Source organism: Danio rerio, chromosome 3 (assembly GCF_049306965.1).
Source record: "Danio rerio strain Tuebingen ecotype United States chromosome 3, GRCz12tu, whole genome shotgun sequence".
NCBI lineage: Eukaryota > Metazoa > Chordata > Actinopteri > Cypriniformes > Danionidae > Danio > Danio rerio.
In genome coordinates, this window is record NC_133178.1 from 10,528,988 (window position 1) to 10,548,227 (window position 19,240).

At 37.5% G+C, this 19,240-nt stretch overlaps 1 protein-coding gene across 11 annotated transcripts in view; it reads right to left on the minus strand.

Moving 5' to 3' along the window:
- Positions 1 to 19,240, minus strand: part of coro7 (coronin 7) — a 303,620-nt gene that overhangs the window by 16,178 nt on the left and 268,202 nt on the right. For all 11 annotated transcript variants that reach the window (XR_012400383.1, XR_012400386.1, XR_012400382.1 and 8 more), the window contains 9 exon segments: positions 9,506 to 9,560; positions 8,831 to 8,888; positions 8,596 to 8,741; positions 6,661 to 6,756; positions 6,356 to 6,457; positions 4,952 to 5,099; positions 465 to 640; positions 273 to 381; positions 93 to 179 (listed from right to left, as the gene is read on the minus strand). Coding sequence is in view for 4 of the 11 variants with exons in the window: in XM_073943073.1 (XP_073799174.1) it covers positions 93 to 179; positions 273 to 381; positions 465 to 640; positions 4,952 to 5,099; positions 6,356 to 6,457; positions 6,661 to 6,756; positions 8,596 to 8,741; positions 8,831 to 8,888; positions 9,506 to 9,560 (977 nt within the window). In the remaining 7 variants the exon portion in view is untranslated.

Below are 19,240 nucleotides of genomic sequence, written 5' to 3' on the forward strand. Positions count from 1 at the left end.
TGCCATTGGTCAGAGCGCATGTAAATCACACACACACTGCACAACTACAGCAACAACAGTTCAGAGTCACATATGCTGGTTTGGTTTCTCACCCCGCAGGACACACTCCGGCTCCGTCAGGGTTTCCTGCAGGCCTCCTTTGGGAATCTGCCACACGCGGATCTTGGCATCATCACCAGCTTTAAGAAAAACACATCAGAAACCAGCGCCGAAGTTCAGATTTCACTACTCAAACATGATTTTTATGAATAAAATAAGCAATGAAAACTCACCCACAACCAGCCTGTGAGGGTCAAAGGGGTCCCAGCAGAAGTCGGCCACATTGACAGAGTTCTGGATGGTGGGCAGAGCTGTGTCCGGCAGCTTTCCAGGCTGGGACAACTGCAAAAACACAGATCCAGCAGAAAAACACTGTTAATAAATCTGAGGTCTGGAGGAGAAGAGATGCATATGTAGAGACGCACCTCAAACACGGCGATCTGCCCACCGGCGATGGCCAGAGGAACCGCCACACGCTGCCCATTGGCGCAGAATCCATCACACTCTCCTGGGGTGGTCAGGTGAAGCCCGCGCAGGTTAGTGATGTGAGTGTCCCGGTGCAGAACTGAACCCTGGATGTGACGAAACTTCGAACTCGGGCCTGAAAATCACACAATGAGTGGTTTGATCATTTACACAACTAAAAAAAAGTATTATAATGAGATATGGTCCAGCATTTCGATGATATGTGGTCTATACACTATCATATAAAGTGTAAATGAATTGTTGTGTTTAGCAAGGATGGATTAAAATGATCAATAGTCAGAGTCTAAAGCAGGGGTGCCCGAACTCAGTCCTAGAGGGCCGGTATCCTGCAGATTTTCGCTCCAACTTGCCTCAACACACCTGCCAGGACATTTCTAGCAAGCCTAGTAAAGCTGCGGTCACACTGGGCTTTTCCTCCCATAGACTTCCATTCATACGCACGCGAATGCGTCAGACCGGAAACGCAGAGTCATGCATCATGTTTCGCGGGTTGCTGCAGTGCAAAGTTCAAGCTTGGTGAACTCTGACCTGTGAAATCGCATCACTTGACTGCGTGAGACCAATCGAGGATCAAAACATGACCTCTTTGGACATAAAAATTTAAAACATGGAGCAATCACTTTTTTTTTATGTCTAATAATCTTGTTTAATCCCGCCCCTTTTCGCAGCGCAGCACGACAGAATATCGCATGCTCAAACTCTGATATGACTGCAGCTTAAGAGCTTGATTAGCCAACCCAGGTGTGTCTGATTGGGGTTGGATCTAAACTATGCAGAACATCCACCCTCCAGGACTGAGTTTGGACACCCCTAGTGTAAAGGTATTTATAGTCATGGTCCTGACCTGACAGTTTTGTCCGTCTTGTCTGTGTTTAATGTTTCCCTGTTTGTCCTTTGCTTGTTTACATTGCTTTGCCTTTATTTGTGTTGACCATCAGTTCCTCTTGTCTTTCCTCTGTGTTTTCCGTTACCCGGCTCTCTTTTTTAGACTTTGTTATCCTGATTGTTTTCACCTGTCTCTCGTGTGCTTTGTTTTATGTAGTACTAGATGTATTCTCATTTCTTTGCTGGTTTGTTCCAAGTGAGCTTGTCTTGTAGCTTATCCCTACTGAGCATTTTGTCTTGCCTGATCTAGTTATCTTGTCTACTTATTGTTAGCTACTACCTTCTTTTGTTTGTTCCTAGTGTTTAATTAATTTAGTGTTCTAATCATCGTCTTACTTTTATCTTTAGAACCATTTTTGTTCCATTTTTCTGCCATTCCCAGTCTTATACTAATAGTTGATTATTATTATTATTATTATTTTTTGATTGTTCAATTTCTCTCTTTGAGACTTTGGAAGTTTTTATTTCAGTTTTATCTGATTGCCCAAGTCAGTTTAGTTCTGTTCTTTCCCTAGGATTTCATATTTTCTTTTAGATTTAGTTAGTTTTGTTGTATACTATTGCTGCCTGTTTGATGTCCTGTCTTGTGTGTTTTCCAGTCCTATCCTGTGTCCAGACTTCCCTGTCCTGCCAGTCTTAAGTTTACTTGGCTTGCTCCAGGATCTAGCTCTGGTTTTGACTACTGAAACTCCTGACTCCTGATTGGCTGTTCATTTTGGTGCCATCTTGTCCCTACCACTGGCTTCCCTGTGTTATTGCTAGGGGCAGACAGAATCTGCAGACATTTTTTGATATTTCTGTGGAGAATTTTGGTAAAAACCTGCAAATTTCTGCTGAATTATTTCAAGTGGTGCTCGCTGCAGAGCCATTTGAGGAGAGCTGAGCTCCAGCGAGGGGGAGCTTAAGCTTGAGCTCCACCTTTTTTGCACTTCTTCTACGAGTGATGTCACTGGGGGTAGGGTTAGGGGTGGGGTTGGTGTACGCATTAAAACAGCTTACAGGAGGAGGAGCGACAGCTCATGCTCCCCCTCGCTGGAGCTCAGTTCTCCTCAAATGACTCTGCAGCGAGCACCCTCTCAATTATTTTGGGAGTATCAGAACTAAAACCTTAATATGTGAAATAAAAAATAATATCTTTTAAACTTTTATTTAATGTTTAAAATGCAAATCCAATTACATTCACTTTATTTGGTAAACAAAGCAAGTCTCTCATATAATATCTCTACTAAAAGACAGAAAATATTACTGTACAAACTGCATTGTACATAAATCAGATGAACATTTTTACATTAGTCAACAATATTACAGAAATTAATTTAAAAATTGAATAAATTTAGATTACCACATGTTTACTCAAGTAAATAAATAGAATAATGATGGGCTAAAAATCTTCTGAAACCTGTGTGCGCAGATTCCGTGTGGGCCTAGTTAGTTATTGCCCCCACTAGTTGGACCTTGTTATTCCCTTCAGTCTACTTGTGCCTAATTCCGTCAATACCTGTGTATTTTTCATCGCTGCAACTGGGTCCGCTTTCATGCAACAGATCATGACATTTACGTGCTAAAATATAATTTATTTTCAAATAAATGCTTTTTTTTGGAACTTTCCAGAATCCTGAAAAATATCTGCACCAACCTATTAATAAGCACAAGTGTTTTCAACATGAATAATGTTACAATTTGCACTCTGGCTTAGTTCAGCAAGCCATTATCATAATTCATAATGATCAGCTATTACTACAACCCAGAATCAAACAAAGTTGGGACATTATGGAAGACGAAAATAAAAAATAAAGTAGTGATTACTAAAATTTACTTTGACTTGTATTTCATTGCAGACAATATGAACCCAAAATATTTGATGTTTCGTCTGGTAAACTTCATTTTATTTGTAAATATATATTCTTTGCTGTCATTCAGACCGTCAACATATTACAAAAAAGTTAGGACAGGAGCAGTTTAGGGCTAGTAATCAGGTAAACTGATTAAATAATGGTTGGATTTGAAACTGGCAAACTCAACAGGTGACTGTAAATATGATTTGGTACAATGTAATGTAATGTGTATTTATATAGCGCATTTATTGTGTATGGCCATACACCCAAAGCGCTTCACAATCATGAGGGGGGGTCTCTCAACACCACCACCAGTGTGTAGCATCCACTTGGATGATGCGACGGCAGCCACAGGACAACGGCGCCAGTGCGCTCACCACACACCAGCTATAGGTGGAGTGGAGAGATAGTGATAGAGCCAATTCGGTGGAAGGGGATGATTCGGAGGCCATGATCGTATGGGCCGATAGAGAACCTTTGGCCAGGACACCGGGGTTACAACCCTGCTCTTTCACGAGAAGTGCCATGGGATTTTTAATGACCACAGAGAGTCAGGACCTCAGTTTAACGTCTCATCCGAAAGACGGCGCCCACTGACAGTATAGTGTCCCCTTCACTTGGGCATTAGAACTCACACAGACCACAGGTTGAGCGCCCCCTGCTGGCCTCACTAACACCACTTCCAACAGCAATCTAGTGTTCCCTAGTGGTCTCCCATCCAGGTACTAACCAGGCTCAGCCCTGCTTAGCTTCAGTGAGTAACCGGTCTTGGGCTGCAGGGTGACATGTCTTTGACAAAAACCAGCATCCGTGAAAGGTATAGACCTTTAGAAGCAAAGATGGGCTGAGGATCGTCAATTTGTCAAAAAAACAAATACACTAGAAAATTACTGAAATGTTTAAAAAAATGTTTCACAATGAAAGAGAGGAAGTCATTTGGATAATTCACCACCAACAGAGCATAACATCATTAAAAGATTCAAGGAATCTTGAGGATTCTGGATACTGTAAAAGACAAGAACGGAAGCCTAAGCTGAAAAACTGTGATCACTGATCCCTCAGGCGGCACAGCATCAATCCTTATTCAAACATAAGCGATATCAGAACATGGGCTCAGGACTACTTGGGCAAACCTTTGTCAATACCACAATGTGTAGTTACATCCACAAATGCAAGTTAAAACTGCACTGCGCCAAAAGGAAGCCCTATGTTAACAGTGTCCAGTCAACTTCTCTCGGCTCAGAGGCATCTGGGACGAACCATCACACAGTGGAAACGTGTCCTGTGGTCACATAAATCAGTATTGCAGGTATTTAATGGGAGAAATGGACGCTGTGTGCTCCAGACCAAAGGATCATCAAAACGTTTTCCTGGAGAGCCGGTGTCCTGCAGATTTTAGCTCCAACCCTAATCAAACACACCTTATCAAGCTAATCAAGGTCTTACTAGGTACACTTGAAACATCCCTACAGGTGTGTTGAGGCAAGTTGGAGCTAAACCCTGCAGGAACACCAGCCCTCCAGGACCGAGATTGGTGACCCCTGATCTAGACTGTTACCACCAACAAGTCCAAACGTCTCAGAAACGTCCAGTTAATCAAGACATTTGTGTGTGTTCAGAAAAGGAGAAGAAGGTCAAAGTGTATAAAGCATAACATGTCCTTTTTTAATTTTAGATCTGCGAGTATGAATCGGCTGAGGACTGACCGAGCATGTTGTGGATGGCGCGGGAGCTCTGGCTGGGGCTAGGGCTGGGTACGAAGCCGGACGACAGGCCGCTGGTGGAGGAGGGCGAGCGGGACGGGACTGCGCTGCTGCTGGGGCTGCTGAGAGGACTGCTGGAGCTCGAGGCCTCCTAAAAAACACCACAAAACACCATCAGACACTTCTGTGAAGACTGTGAACACTTCACCTCATGTTCCTCATTAGTTTCGGGAAACAAAAAGTAATATTATGCACTGTAAAAACTGCTGGGTTCTACACAATCGATTTGTGTTGGGACAACATGAAGGAAATAAGTATTAGATTTGACAAATTTTAGTGGATTGAACAAAAAACAATTATGTTGTCCCAAAAAACTAAAGAATTGTGTTGTTTCAGCTTAGTGTATAAGAAGTTTTTCAAAATATTATTTCAAAGCAAAAACAAGATTGCTTTGCTCACCTCATTGGCAGATTAGTTTGGAAGGAAAAACTCACTTAATTTTGAAACGTGATTTTTTGAGAATAGGATAATACTTTTTGCTTGTCTGGAAAATGCTTCTTGATTTAAGAATTTTTAGATATTTAAACTAGAAACGAGACAATAAAGAAGACCTTTGCAGTGTGCCGAAAACCATTCAAATTTAACAAAGACAATGTTCCACGAAGACATTCGGTAAATATTCTACAGCAAATATATCACATTTTTGACTAGTAATGTGCATTGCTAAGTACTTAATCTAAACAACTGTAAAGTACACCTGAAATCAAAACTAAACATATTAATTTTGTTAGCTCACATTGCTAGTTTTGTGGTGAGCATTTAGCAGGTTTTTTAACAATCGCGCACGTGTGCGTGCTCTCTCTCGTGAAAGCGCGACGGTCGGCGGAGCTACGTACAAACGACTGCTCAGTTGTTCAAATCTGCATTTGCTGACAGACAGATTGGGCTACTTATCTGGATTGGGCTACTTAATTGGATTAATTTAGTTTTATGCTTTACCCAAAATATAAAAATACAAATCAACACATTTAATTCACTTCCTTTAATCATTACTATTAGACTGTGAAGAGACTTTCAACCAGCACAACAACAAATGCTTCAGAAGACAATCACCTACTGCACCTTTAACTGTGATTTTCTCAGTATTTTTATGTTTTTCAATCCACAGATTGCTTATTTTAAATTGGTGTATCTGTCCTAACAAAGTTTACATCCGTTGACAGCTTATTCACCCAGACTTCAGCTGAAGTATAAATCTCAGTTTCCAAAACTGTACACTTATGACTGGTTTTCTGGTCCATGGTTATAAATCGTTTCACTCTAATAAAACATCATGCCTGATTTTTGTCTACTGCTTGCTTCATCACAATTTGCAGCGTATAGAAATAGAAAATGTCCTGTACAAACCTCTTTGCTCTTGCCGCGGGAAAGATCCTTCTGTGCTTTCTCCTGAGCAGACGGAGCTGCTGGTTTTGGCCTTTTGCTGGGGTGAAGACTGACCCTCTCCACCTGACACACACACAGAGACGAGTAATAGAGTTCAATCAACATTTACAAAGTCAATAAAGCTTACTGTGCATCTGAAATGATTTCGCTTTTCACCTCTGATCACGCTCTTCTCTTTAACTATGTCATACCTGCCAGTTCAAAGTAATAAATCCAGCGCTAATCAAAGAGTAAAGCATGAGTGAATTGATTCATATTAAACAGACCTGTTTGTTGTCTCCTTTCCACCATTCGTCGGCACTCATGGCTGCTGTGTGACCCACAGTGTCTGGATACAAGTCCGCATGGAAGTCTTGTCCTGCCTGAAACACACAACCACATCGTCTGGTTTCAAACTTTCATGAAGACACAAAGGTGTTTATGGTATAAAAATTATTTTTACATCAACCAAAACAATATATTATATTGTTATATAATATATTATTAATATTATTAATATATTATTAATTCTTACATAATTATATAATATATATATATATATATATATATATATATATATATATATATATATATATTTATAAAACAAATAACAATACATAGAGATTTTTATAACTGTTGCAATAATAATAATACCAATAATAATAATAATAATAATAATAATAACAATAATAATAGCAATAATAATAATAATAATAATAGCAATAACAATAATAATAATAATAGCAATAATAATAATAAAAAAAAAATAATAATAGCAATAACAATAATAATAATAATAATAGCAATAACAACAACAATACATGAATAATAATAATAATAACAATAATAGCAACAACAATAAAATAATATTAATAATAGTAATAATAATAATAACAACAATAATAATAATAACAATAACAATAGCAGCAATAATAATAATAATATTAGCAATAGCAATAATAATAATAATAACAATAACAATAACAACAACACCAATATAACATAAACATAAAGGGATTTAAAAAACATTTAAATTGTTAAATTGTTACATTACACCTATTCATTGTACATATTGCTGTCAACATTGCCAATTTTACATTGTCCTGTTTTTTTTTGTTTTTGTTTTTTTGGGAGTATGTTGTTGTATGTTGTAGTATTTTGCCCTGTCTGTGTTTTGCACTGTAATTGTCGTATGGAGCCAGCACCTAAGCTTTTCACTCATCATTGCACACATGCTGCTGATGATGTGACAATAAAAGTGATTTGATTTGAACACAACAACAATAATATTATTATTAATATTAACAATAACTACTTGAAATATTATGATGATAAAGTCAAAACATTTCAATAATAAAGTTAAAATACTACGAAAATAAAGCTGAAATGTTTAGAGAATAAAGTCAAAATATTACATGAATAAAGTTGAAATAATATACGAATGAAGTTGAAATGTTTCAATAATAAAGTCAAAATAATATGAGAATAAAGTTTACGTTTTTAAAGAAGAAAGTCCAATTATTACAAGAATAAACTCAAAATATTATGAGAATAAAGTTTAAATTTTTTAAGAATAAAGTCCAATTGTTATAAGAATAAACTCAAAATATTATGAGAAAAAAGTTATTACAATATTACAAAAATAAAGCTGAAATGTTTAGAGAATAAAGTTGAAATATTGTGAGAGAAAAAAAATCGAAAAATTACAACGGAAATAAAGCTGAAATGTTTTGAGTAAAAAAATACAATTTTATATATATATATATATATATATATATATATATATATATATATATATATATATATATATATATATATATATATAGAATAACAGATAAACCATTAATATTTATAGTTGTCTACATGTTATTTATTTAATTATTTATATATTTAATTATTTATATTTATTTAATTCATTTAATAATTATATATTTTATTTTTTATATTTTTTGGATTATATTTTTTATTATTTATATATATTTATTAATATTTATTTTGGTTATTAAGTATTTTTCCACATTGTTTAACCATTTATAAAATCCTTTTAATTAAGCATTTTGTTTTTAATTAAATAAAACTGTAATATGTTGTCAGCTTATACTGAAAACAGCTTATCATGAACCTTTATATGGTCAGTTGATCAGCTCAGGCTGTGTTTAATAGTGTTAAAGCTGACCTGAAAAAAAAGATTGATAAAAAAGCTGTGGTGTGTTAATCCTCACCTTGCGGGGCACCTGGTAGCTGATGGGCACAATGAAGTTTTCGGTGAGCTGCATGAGTCGCAGCACCTCGCAGCAGCTGATGTCCAGAGCCAGCTTCGGCAGCAGACAAACACCACGACTCGAGCTGTCTGCCACACACTGACTCACTGACCGAAAACCAAAGAACAGATCAACTTTAACAAACACACACACAGAGGTCTCACAACAACACCACGGAAAAATGCATGAGAGTTACCTTGAGACAGGAAGGGCTCGCTGGTGTTCACCTCAAAACAGTCGATCACACTCTCGCCCTGAGGAAACAGCAGATGCATACAACGGTGTATTACTGAAACCATAAAACAACTGTATATGTGTATATAAGATTGCAAGATTAAAGTCAGAATATTTTGAAAGTAAAGTCTTAATAAATATATAGTACATAATACATTTTAAGAGAATAAAGATGAAATGTCTCGAGAATCAAGTATAAAAATTACGAGAATAAAATCGAAAAAATACAAGAATAAAGCTGAAATATTTATAGAATAAAGGAAAAATAAATCAATCATAAAGTTGAAATATTACAAAAATAAAGCCGAAATGTTACTAGAATAAAGTAAAAATATTAGGAATATAATGTTGCAATAACGTGAGAAAAAAAAACTGAAAATTAACAAAAAAAAATATATATATATTACAAGAATAAAGTTGAAATGTATTGAGTAATAAAAAATATATATACATATACACATATCAATATCAAAATATATATATATATAAAATCTCGTGTTACTACAACTTTATCCTTGTAATATTTTGTTCTCTTAATATTTTGACTTTATTGGTGACTTTATTCTCGTAATATTTTTTACAGTAATATTTTACATGATAAACTATATAAGCTGAAGTTATTAATGATGTTACTCACATTTCCAGATAAAATGAGCAGGCCAGAATCTGAATCAAACAGAGGAATCAGAGTCCTGTAGAGAAAACACACAGAGAAAAACACGTTAAGTATTTCACTGAAGTATGATTTAAAAAAAAACATTATTCTATATTTTTATTCAACAAGGGTGCATTAAAACAGATGAAACAAATATCAAATACTTTTAGATTTTTATTTCCATTACAATAGAGCAAATTATGAGCATTCCTGTGAAATTTTAATTCGTTTTAAATAGTTTGTTAAGTGATGTTTAACTGTATTTTTTATAAATATATATATATATAAAAAAAAAAAAAAAAATATATATATATATATATATATATATATATATATATATATATATATATATATATATATATAAATTGTTTTTAAGTTCAATGTTTTCATTCTGATTATTATATCCACAACAATGGTTTATGTTTTACAGATTCCGTAATTAAAATTGATTATACTGTACGGAGTAAAAACCTTTAAAGTTTTAAAGCCTGAACATGGCAACCAACAGAAGAGGGCGACACTCTCCATTATATAAACCCTCTCCATTCTCTCTCCCTAAACCCTATAAACTGCTTGAACTTGTGGAAAATATGGCATCTTTTGCAATGGACTATTCTATCACACATTTGCATAAAAAAAGAAAAGAAAGTTGTGCATAATATTGAAACCAAACACAAATGAATAAATGACTGAATTGTCATTTTCAGGGCTGCACAATCCCTTTAAGGTCCAAATATCAACATCAGAAGTCGACAGAGCGGAGATCAAGCTCCTATAACGCGATTCACAACAATGAATGAACAGAAAACACTGGTGAATCACAAAATACAGACACTGTTAATTAACAGATATTATTTAACATTATATATATGCCAACGGATACCGATTCCCAACATTCTTTGAAAAAATATAAAATAAATCCTCATTTGTGCTCAGAAAAACACAAAGTCCAACTGGTTTGGAAGAAGTCAACTGGTAAGCATATGAAGGCTAAATTTAAAATTATTCATTCTCCTTTGGCTTAGTCTCTTATTTATCAGGGGTCACCACAGTGGAATGAGCCACCAACTATTCTGGCATATGTTTTACACGGTGGATTTCCTTCCAACTGCAACCCAGTATTGGGAAACACCCATTCACACTTATACGCTACAGCCAATTCACCTATAGCGCATGTCTTTGGACTGTGGGAGAAACCGGAACACCGGGAGGAAACCCACACCAACATGTGGCAAACTCCACGCAGAAATTCCAACTGACCCAGACGGGACTCGAACCAGCGACCTTATTTCTGTGAGGTGACAGTGCTAAGCACTGAGCTACTGAACAATCCACTGCATTGATGATCAGATCCAAACACTGAACAAGAGCAGATCGATGTGGTTTTTACTGTGTTTTTACTGCGTCCGCTTGACCTCGGCCTGGTATGCACTCTTCACACACACACAATACCACATTCATCTGTGCGCTCGCGGACGCCCGGGGCAACAAGCGGGTGAAGCCGGGCGAGTCACGGATGGGTGTCGGGGTCACAGTGCGAACATCAGCGTCTATTTTGAGTCACATGCCGCTGGGAGCCGGGCGTTTCTCTGCAGCCGATCAGAGCCAGCGTGTGGAGGAACCAGATCAAACCTCTCAACCACATCAAACTGCTCAAAAGCGTGGGATGAACTATCACGTAAAGTCCCCGCAAAATACTCCAGAATCCAGGAGCTGTGCCACTGTGCCCTGGAGGAGTATTTCACCAAAACAAACAAACAAATCTCAGCACTTTTTATAAATGTTGAAATGTTTTCATTCTGTGGAACAGGGTAATGTTTCTGTTGAAAAAAATTATGCTGCTTGTTTTCATTAATCTTAAAAAAAGACACTCAAAAAAAAAAAAAAAAAAAAGCTTTTGCTGCTTGTTCAAACTACTTATTGAAGATGGGACCATTTCCCCACATGGGAAGGCTTGGCTGCTGCCGGAAGTGGTGTTAGTGAGGCCAGCAGGGGGCACTCAACCTGCGGTGTGAGTGGGTCCTAATGCCCCAGTATAGTGACGGGGACTCTATACTGCTTAGTGAACTCCGTCCTTCGGATGAGACATAAAACGAGGTCCTGACTCTCCGTGGACATTAAAAATCCCAGGATGTCCTTCGAAAAAGAGTAGGGGTTTAACCCCGGGTCAGAATCTCTCCCAGTTCGGCTAAAAACTCCTCAAAGGAGCAGCTCCAACCATAATATTCGAAGCTGAGAATTGTGAGCCACAATCTGTAAGTATTTATATTTGTTAAAATTGATCTATGACATGCACAGTGTCTAGCGTTATCGATATGTTGTAGAAAGGATGTAAACAACGGGAAATGCTGTTTGGCACCGCTAACAACTTGATTGTTTTATGTTTAATCCACTTACAATTGTAAAAACCAATAAGTTAATTGACTAATAACTAATAAGTTAATTGAAATTGTATTGTGTGCAATTTTTATTTTTACTTATATATTTACTTATATATTTTTAGATTATATCAGGGTATATACAGAACTTCTTAAGCTGAATTTAATACCTTTTACTACCTTTTTTAATCCTTTCAAAAAAAAAAAAAATGAATACCAACACGATGCAACTGTAGTAGAGTAAATGAAATATCTTTCCAAATGGAATAACATATTGCATATACATTTAAGTCAAGCGAAGAGATTAATTAAGATGTCACAATGGGTCCATAGTTTTTAATAAATGCCATATATGTCATCAATGTCAAAAGCTGCTCTTCTAAGAAAAGTTTGGTACGGTTACGGTTGTTACTTTACTGGGCCTGTAATGGCACGGCAGGATTACAAACCGATCTGGGCCAGGAGCTATCAGCATGGTAATACAACCGTGCTGAACTGTGCTTATAGATTCTGTGCGTGTTGTCGTTGGTTCTGTTGCCAAGCTAACACCAGTGTTGCCAGATATAGCTGACATTTTCCAGCCCAAAAGTTGTCCAACCACAAGAAAAAAAAATTAGATTAATACTTTATTTATTTCTAATTGATTTAAAACGAGGAGTTCGCATGTTCTCCCCTCGTTTGCATGGGTTTCCTCCAGGTGCTCCGGTTACCCAAAAGTCCAAAGACATGCGCTCCAGGTGAATTGGGTAGGCCAAATTGTCCATAGTGTATGTGTGTGAATGAGAGTGTATGGGTGTTTCCCAGTGATGGGCTGCAGCTGTAAGGGTATCTGCTGAGTAAAACATTTGCTAGGTAAGTTGGTGGTTCATTCCGCTGTGGCGACCTCAGATTAATAAAGGGACTAAGCCGAAAATTAATTAATGATTTTAATCGAAATTAACCTAGTTACTTCAACTGTCATAATTTTAAACTAACACCGGCAGTTTAACACCATGATTTACTGAACGATGCTTCACCACAGCTCTAACATCATATACAAGCGATGTTCACAAAAACACAGACCTGATCCTTTTATGTCTTGTTTTGTGAAGCTTGACAGCCCTTTTTCCAAATACAACCCCATAAATCTACAACATGACAGATCCTCCATTATTTTTGCCAGACTTGTTCCCATGCAGGGTCAGCAGTAAACACCATGCCGCTTTATAAAGGAATCAGTCTTCACCTTTAAGCAGAATCACCTGAGGATCACTCCTCCAGAGTCTTCAGAAAACACACACACACACACAGAGTTGCCCTGGATTAACAAACACCTACAGAACATTATTACTCATGTTTACCTATCAATAAACTTCTAATTATTCATCTCCCCCTCAGCGTGTCATGGAGTGCTCGACATGTTGAGCCACGCTCCGCTCATCAGCTCAATGGCATGTTTTGGAGGATTTCACACACGCTTCTTCACTCCTCCAGCTGCACTCATTGGTGAGACGGCGTGTCAACGGTTGATTTCTCTCCTCCCAATCATCGCCTCGGGCCTCTGGAGTTCGTAAAGGGGTTTCCATGCTTTGTTAGCGCAACTTTGCTTTCCCATGTCGAGGTTCGTGAGCAGGAAATACACGAAGAACTCAAGCGTTTCTCTCACTATACATAAGCATTCTTCAAGAACACCACTCGCTGTCTATCATCTGCTCTACACTTTCAAAAATTGCAGGGTTCAACACAATTCTTTCATGTTGTGCAAATCGATTAAAAGTTGATGTGTAATGTAGCTGTGTGAACAAGATCTCTGAATGCAAGACGCTCAAAGTTCAATGCAAAGGGAGACATTCGCTTTTACAGAGTCAGCTTAGCAAAGCATATAGCGAACGAAGTTTGGGGACTACAAAATAATACCTCCAGGCTAGTGAGATTGAATTTGATTCAATTCCCCTGTATTTCTATAGACCTTTTACAATGTAAATTGTGTCAAGGCAAGTTCACATGGAAAATTATAGTGATTTGAAACGTGTCAGTCCAGTTTTCAGTGTTTAAGTTCAGGTCAGTTTAGCTCAGTTCAGTGTGGTTTAATATTCACTGCTGAGAGTCCAAACACTGAAGAGCAAATCTATCGATGTGCAGCTCTACAGGTCCCGAACCATGCAAGCCAGTGGTGACAGCGGCGAGAAAAAAAGTTTGGCAAAAGTGAAGAATTAAAAAACCTCGAGAGAAACCAGGCTCAGTTTGACACAACCATTTTTTCTTCTGGCCAAACTTCTTGTGCAGAGCTGCAGTCTAGGCGCTGGAGAAGCTGGACGTCAGCGAGACTTGTCTGTCCCTGGAGCAACACATGCTCTCCACTGCTCCATGACCACCACAGCAGCTGCTCAGGATACGTCCTGGTCCAGGATTATGGAAACCTTGGGATCATCTCGTCGCTGGTCTTGGATCGAATCAGTGGTGCTGCATAGTCTCTGAGGGCCTAGGGATGAGTATCCCCAATCCCCAAGATCACAATCGCTTCAGGGTATGTGTATAGACCATGTGCATACACCCCGCTCAATGAAGGGGCGTGGCCAGAGGCACTGTAATGTTATTGCAGAGGAAGCTGAAATGGCGTCCAAACGCTGCTATTTTCACAGAGCTTCTTCTGTTTCTGTACTTGGGCTTCCAAAGGACACGACACAAAGAGAGAAGTGCTTACAATTTAATTTTGACTTAACTTTTGTTCAAGAGAATTTTAATAAATATATAGCTGGCATTGGACAAAGGATAGCTTTCAGAATCTCTCCCAGTTTGGCTAAAAACTCCTCAAAGGAGCAGCTCCAAAAATAATAGACGAAGCTGAGGATTGTGAGCCACAATCTGTAAGTATTTATATTTGTTAAAATTGATCTATGACATGCACAGTGTCTAGCGTTAACGATATGTTGTAGAAAGGATGTAAACAATGGGAAATGCTGTTTGGCACCGCTAACAATTTAGCTACAACCTCATATTTATCCACCAAAGGGCTGTAAACAGCCACAATCTTCACCAGCGCTGCAGTGTCTCTCTATGCGGCCACTTTCCCTGCGTTCTACAGCTCAAATAACAAACTCGCAAAAGATATCGGAACGTTTCATATTACTTACACATGCTTATAACCCAAATATATATGTAATACACTTTTCAGATGTTATTTTAGAGAGCAGGCATGTGGTTCAGCTGTCCTTTTCGTTTTCTGTCTGATTCAGGCTCACACTGAGCTGATCCGCGAATCACAGCACATTATGTTAGCTGACCAATCAGAGCCTCTTAAAGACAGGCTTTTTGAAGGAACTAGAAAATATGATTTTCATTTTCATGTTAGCTGAGTCACTGTATATAATTAAAGTAAGACATATGGAAAAAATGATGTGATATATATATCTGTGTGTGTGTGTGTCAGTGTGTGTGTGTGTGTGTGTGTGTGTGTGTGTGTGTGTGTGTGTGTGTGTGTGTGTGTGTGTGTGTGTGTGTGTGTGTGTGTGTCTGTGTGTGTCTGTGTGTAAAAAAAATAAATAAAACACAAGTTTAAGCCTGGCATCAACCAACAGTCTTTTTTGTGCTAGAAGTGTATGTACATTTAATCAAATTGTACCTCATGTTTTTTTCAAACTATCCTGCGTAACTAAACTATCAACTTTCGCTCATTTGTATTTGTATTTTTTGAAGCAGAATATCAGATAAACTGTTAAAGTGTGAAACACAAAGCAGAGCTCTTATGAAAATGTTTGGACGAGGAGCGGGACTGTCCTGAGGGAGCAATAACTGCACACATAAAGGCCGCAACGCTTCACTTCACTGCTTTACTGAAGTGCAACTAAACCCAGAAGAGTTTCTTACAGCAGTGTGTGTGTGTGTGTGTATGTGTGCAGATCCAGACAGAAGTCAGGCCGTCATGAATGAGCGAGAAACACTCACGGGACGTCACTCTTGACTGACTAAAGCAGTAAGCACTCATAAATACACATACATACAGATTCAAACACATGCATGCATACAAACACATATTAAAACGCAAAGACACACAAACACACACACACACACAGTTTCTCTCTTTCTCTCACACATACAAAAATACAAAGACACACTTACACTGACAAACTCTCTCTCACACATGCACACAGGGACACTCACTCACTCACACACTCACACACACACACACACACGCACGCACGCACGCACGCACGCACGCACGCACGCACGCGCACACACACACGCGCACACACACACACACACACACACACACACACACACACACACGTGTTCCTGCATTCTGGGATAAATGGATGTTATGCATGAGAAACGCACTAATCCAGATGTAATCCCTCTTTGGACATAGACTTCAGCTAACACACACACACACACACACAAACACAAACACAAACACACTACACAAGCTCTGAACAACTGACTGTACTCAAGTCTGACTTTTTATCATTGTTGTTGACTATTATTATTAATATATTCTATTACATATTATGACTATTACATAAATACAATAACTGTACTACATTTAATTTACAGTAACACATTCACAATAATTAGGAGGCAAAGAAAAAATAAAAATAATATAAATAACAATATCAGTAGATTGACCATTTTCATAATTATTATTTGATTTGATTTTATTGTGCCACTATTTCAACTACTCATAAAAATTTCAAAGATATGATCGCTAATCAAAAATAACAATATCAGTCAGAAATGATTATTTTCATAATTATTTTACTTCATGTTATTGTGTAGCTGTCTGAATGATTAATACAATATATATATTTTTTAAATTAAAGATATGTATACAACAGTTCTGTCTGGTTCTTGAATCTGATTGGCTGATAGCCGTGCAATATTTTGCAAATAACAGCACTCGTCCAGCTTTTTAACCCTTCATTCTTGTGTATTACTCCACCCCAGGGCCGGAGTGGGACTCAATATCAGCCCTGGAGTTTCAAGACAGACCGGCCCACCTCAGTTCACGACTGATTCCAATTCAGTTTCTAATGACACTATCACGTCTTTTTCAAGAAAACAGCTGCTTAGGAAATTCAACTGTTCAACAGCCCTAACAGTATTATATGTCTTAACAATAAAAATGAAAAGAAAAAAAACAGTTTTTCAGGTGAGATTCGAACACGGGTCCGCAGTGTTATTACGTAATGTACTTACCACTGGTCTGGTCCACAGTGGCGCTATTACAGTGGGAAGAAAAAATAGGTAATGACTTGTGACCCTTAAGACACAGCATTACTTTCTTTTGATGGCTTAATCTTTTTCTCCCCCTTTTAGATTTCTGATCAAGTTATATCAGATTTATTAATGTAGAGAATCATCTGATTTTCATTGAGCAGATGTATTATTCATTAATATTAATTATTTGAATTCTTATATTCACTAAGGTGCCGCTGTTTGGGATCGATAGTTACATCATCATCATTAACGTTAGTTAACCTGCGGGCTGCATTTTGCTCACTGGGCTGCGAGAAAATAAATAAGAAGAGTGGCGCTGCTGCAAAATAATGAATAAAAAGAGTGAAGCTATGGTCAGATAAATAAATAAATAAAAAAAGTGTGACTGCTGAGAGTGAAAGCAGCTAGGGACACCAGCCCTCGCGGTCAAAAAACAGACCGGCTCACCGGGAATTCTCCCGGTCCTCCCGATTAGCCAATCCGGGGCTGCTCCACCCACATACAGCAACAAGCAGAGGACACTCTATTGACCTTATTCTAAAAATGCGGAAGTGCGCCTGTTTTCGCGATTGTCTTAGAACTTCCGTTTCAGTCGCCTATGAGAGAAACGACAAGGAATAATAAACGGCAAAAAACGGTCAAACTACTTGCTCTACAAACAAATGTTTGCATGACTATACAGACCAAGTAGAATAATATAACAAGGAAATATCAGTTTGCAACATCAAACAGCGAAACGAGCAGTTTTTAATGTCTAAAATGAATGGAAGTGAATGAGACCGGAAGTCTCGTGATAAAAAGATTCAAATGGCAGCGCCCGCTCGTCAGCGGAGAATAAGGTCAATAGCAATGTTATTTAATTTGACGGCCCGCGGGCCAAAATTGGGCCCCCGAGGCAATTTGTTCCGGCCCTCCAAATACTGTGACCAAGACATCAAAAATGAATTTAGTTCAGTCGAAAAACGGCCGCTATAGTTTTGAAGTGGCGTGCGTCTGTTCAATAAAGCACAAACTGCAGTTGAAGGGTGCGCAGACAGTGAGTCACCTGATATTAAGAGAGGCAACCAAAAACATTTGGATATGTTTGTAGAAAAGGCCTTTTGTACAATGCACTGATATCGTTAATAAGGATTGAATGATTAGCCGATATTAATATTAACCCGCTTTCATTCATTGAAGGCTTCTCAACGCCGCATTTCTGTCAAATAGAAAAAAAGCTGCTGCAACGGAACAAAGTTATGCCAATACGCACACACATTGGATTAACTATAGCAGCAAGCCGTTGACATATTGCGATTTTTACGCACACAAGTACATTATTTTCAATAGAGAAGTGCGCATATTGGGAGCGGTGTGCGCACGGCTCGCAAACGCATCGACGCATTTGCGACCAGCCGCACAACAGAAATGACCTCACGCTGTAGTGGTGAGAGTTGTGCGTGGCTTTTAGTGCAATGTAAACAAAATATATGTTAGATGAATTATTACAAATTATTTGATGATTGACAAAAATGATTGTGTATGTATGAACACAGATAATAACAACAGTTCTTTAAAATTCTTAGCTTATATAAAGATTAAATTAACATTAGACAAATAAGTTTAATAAGTCTTTTATTTTTATTGTAAAATTATCACTCATATTTAAATAAAAAAAATATTTTATTCTTAAGTATATAGATGGAAATGGACTATTTTATGTTTTTTTTATAAATATTTTGTGCTGTATTTGGTTACTGAGCAGCAATAAAAAAAAACACTTTCTTTTTTAAATATAAGCAGTTTTATTGTGGTTTTCTAAAGTAGTAGAGTTTTAAATTTAATAAATGCATAATAACCGTGATAACCGTTAAACCATCATTATTTTTCAGACTATACTCGTAAAACTAAAACCTATAATCGTTGTATCCCTAATTGTTAAGCAGTTTAAAACATAACATATGAATGTGTCTGAATGTAGAAGCCTACTTAAGCAATGCACTGATTTTGTGCCTCAATACAACGCTTGGACATGCTTGTAAAAAAGCCACATTGTACAATGCCGTGATGTTATGTAGTTTCAGAATACAACATATTGACAGTTTAATGTAGAAAAAGTCAACGTGGGTGTCTTAAGGAGCAAAAATACAGCATATGGGCTCTTATA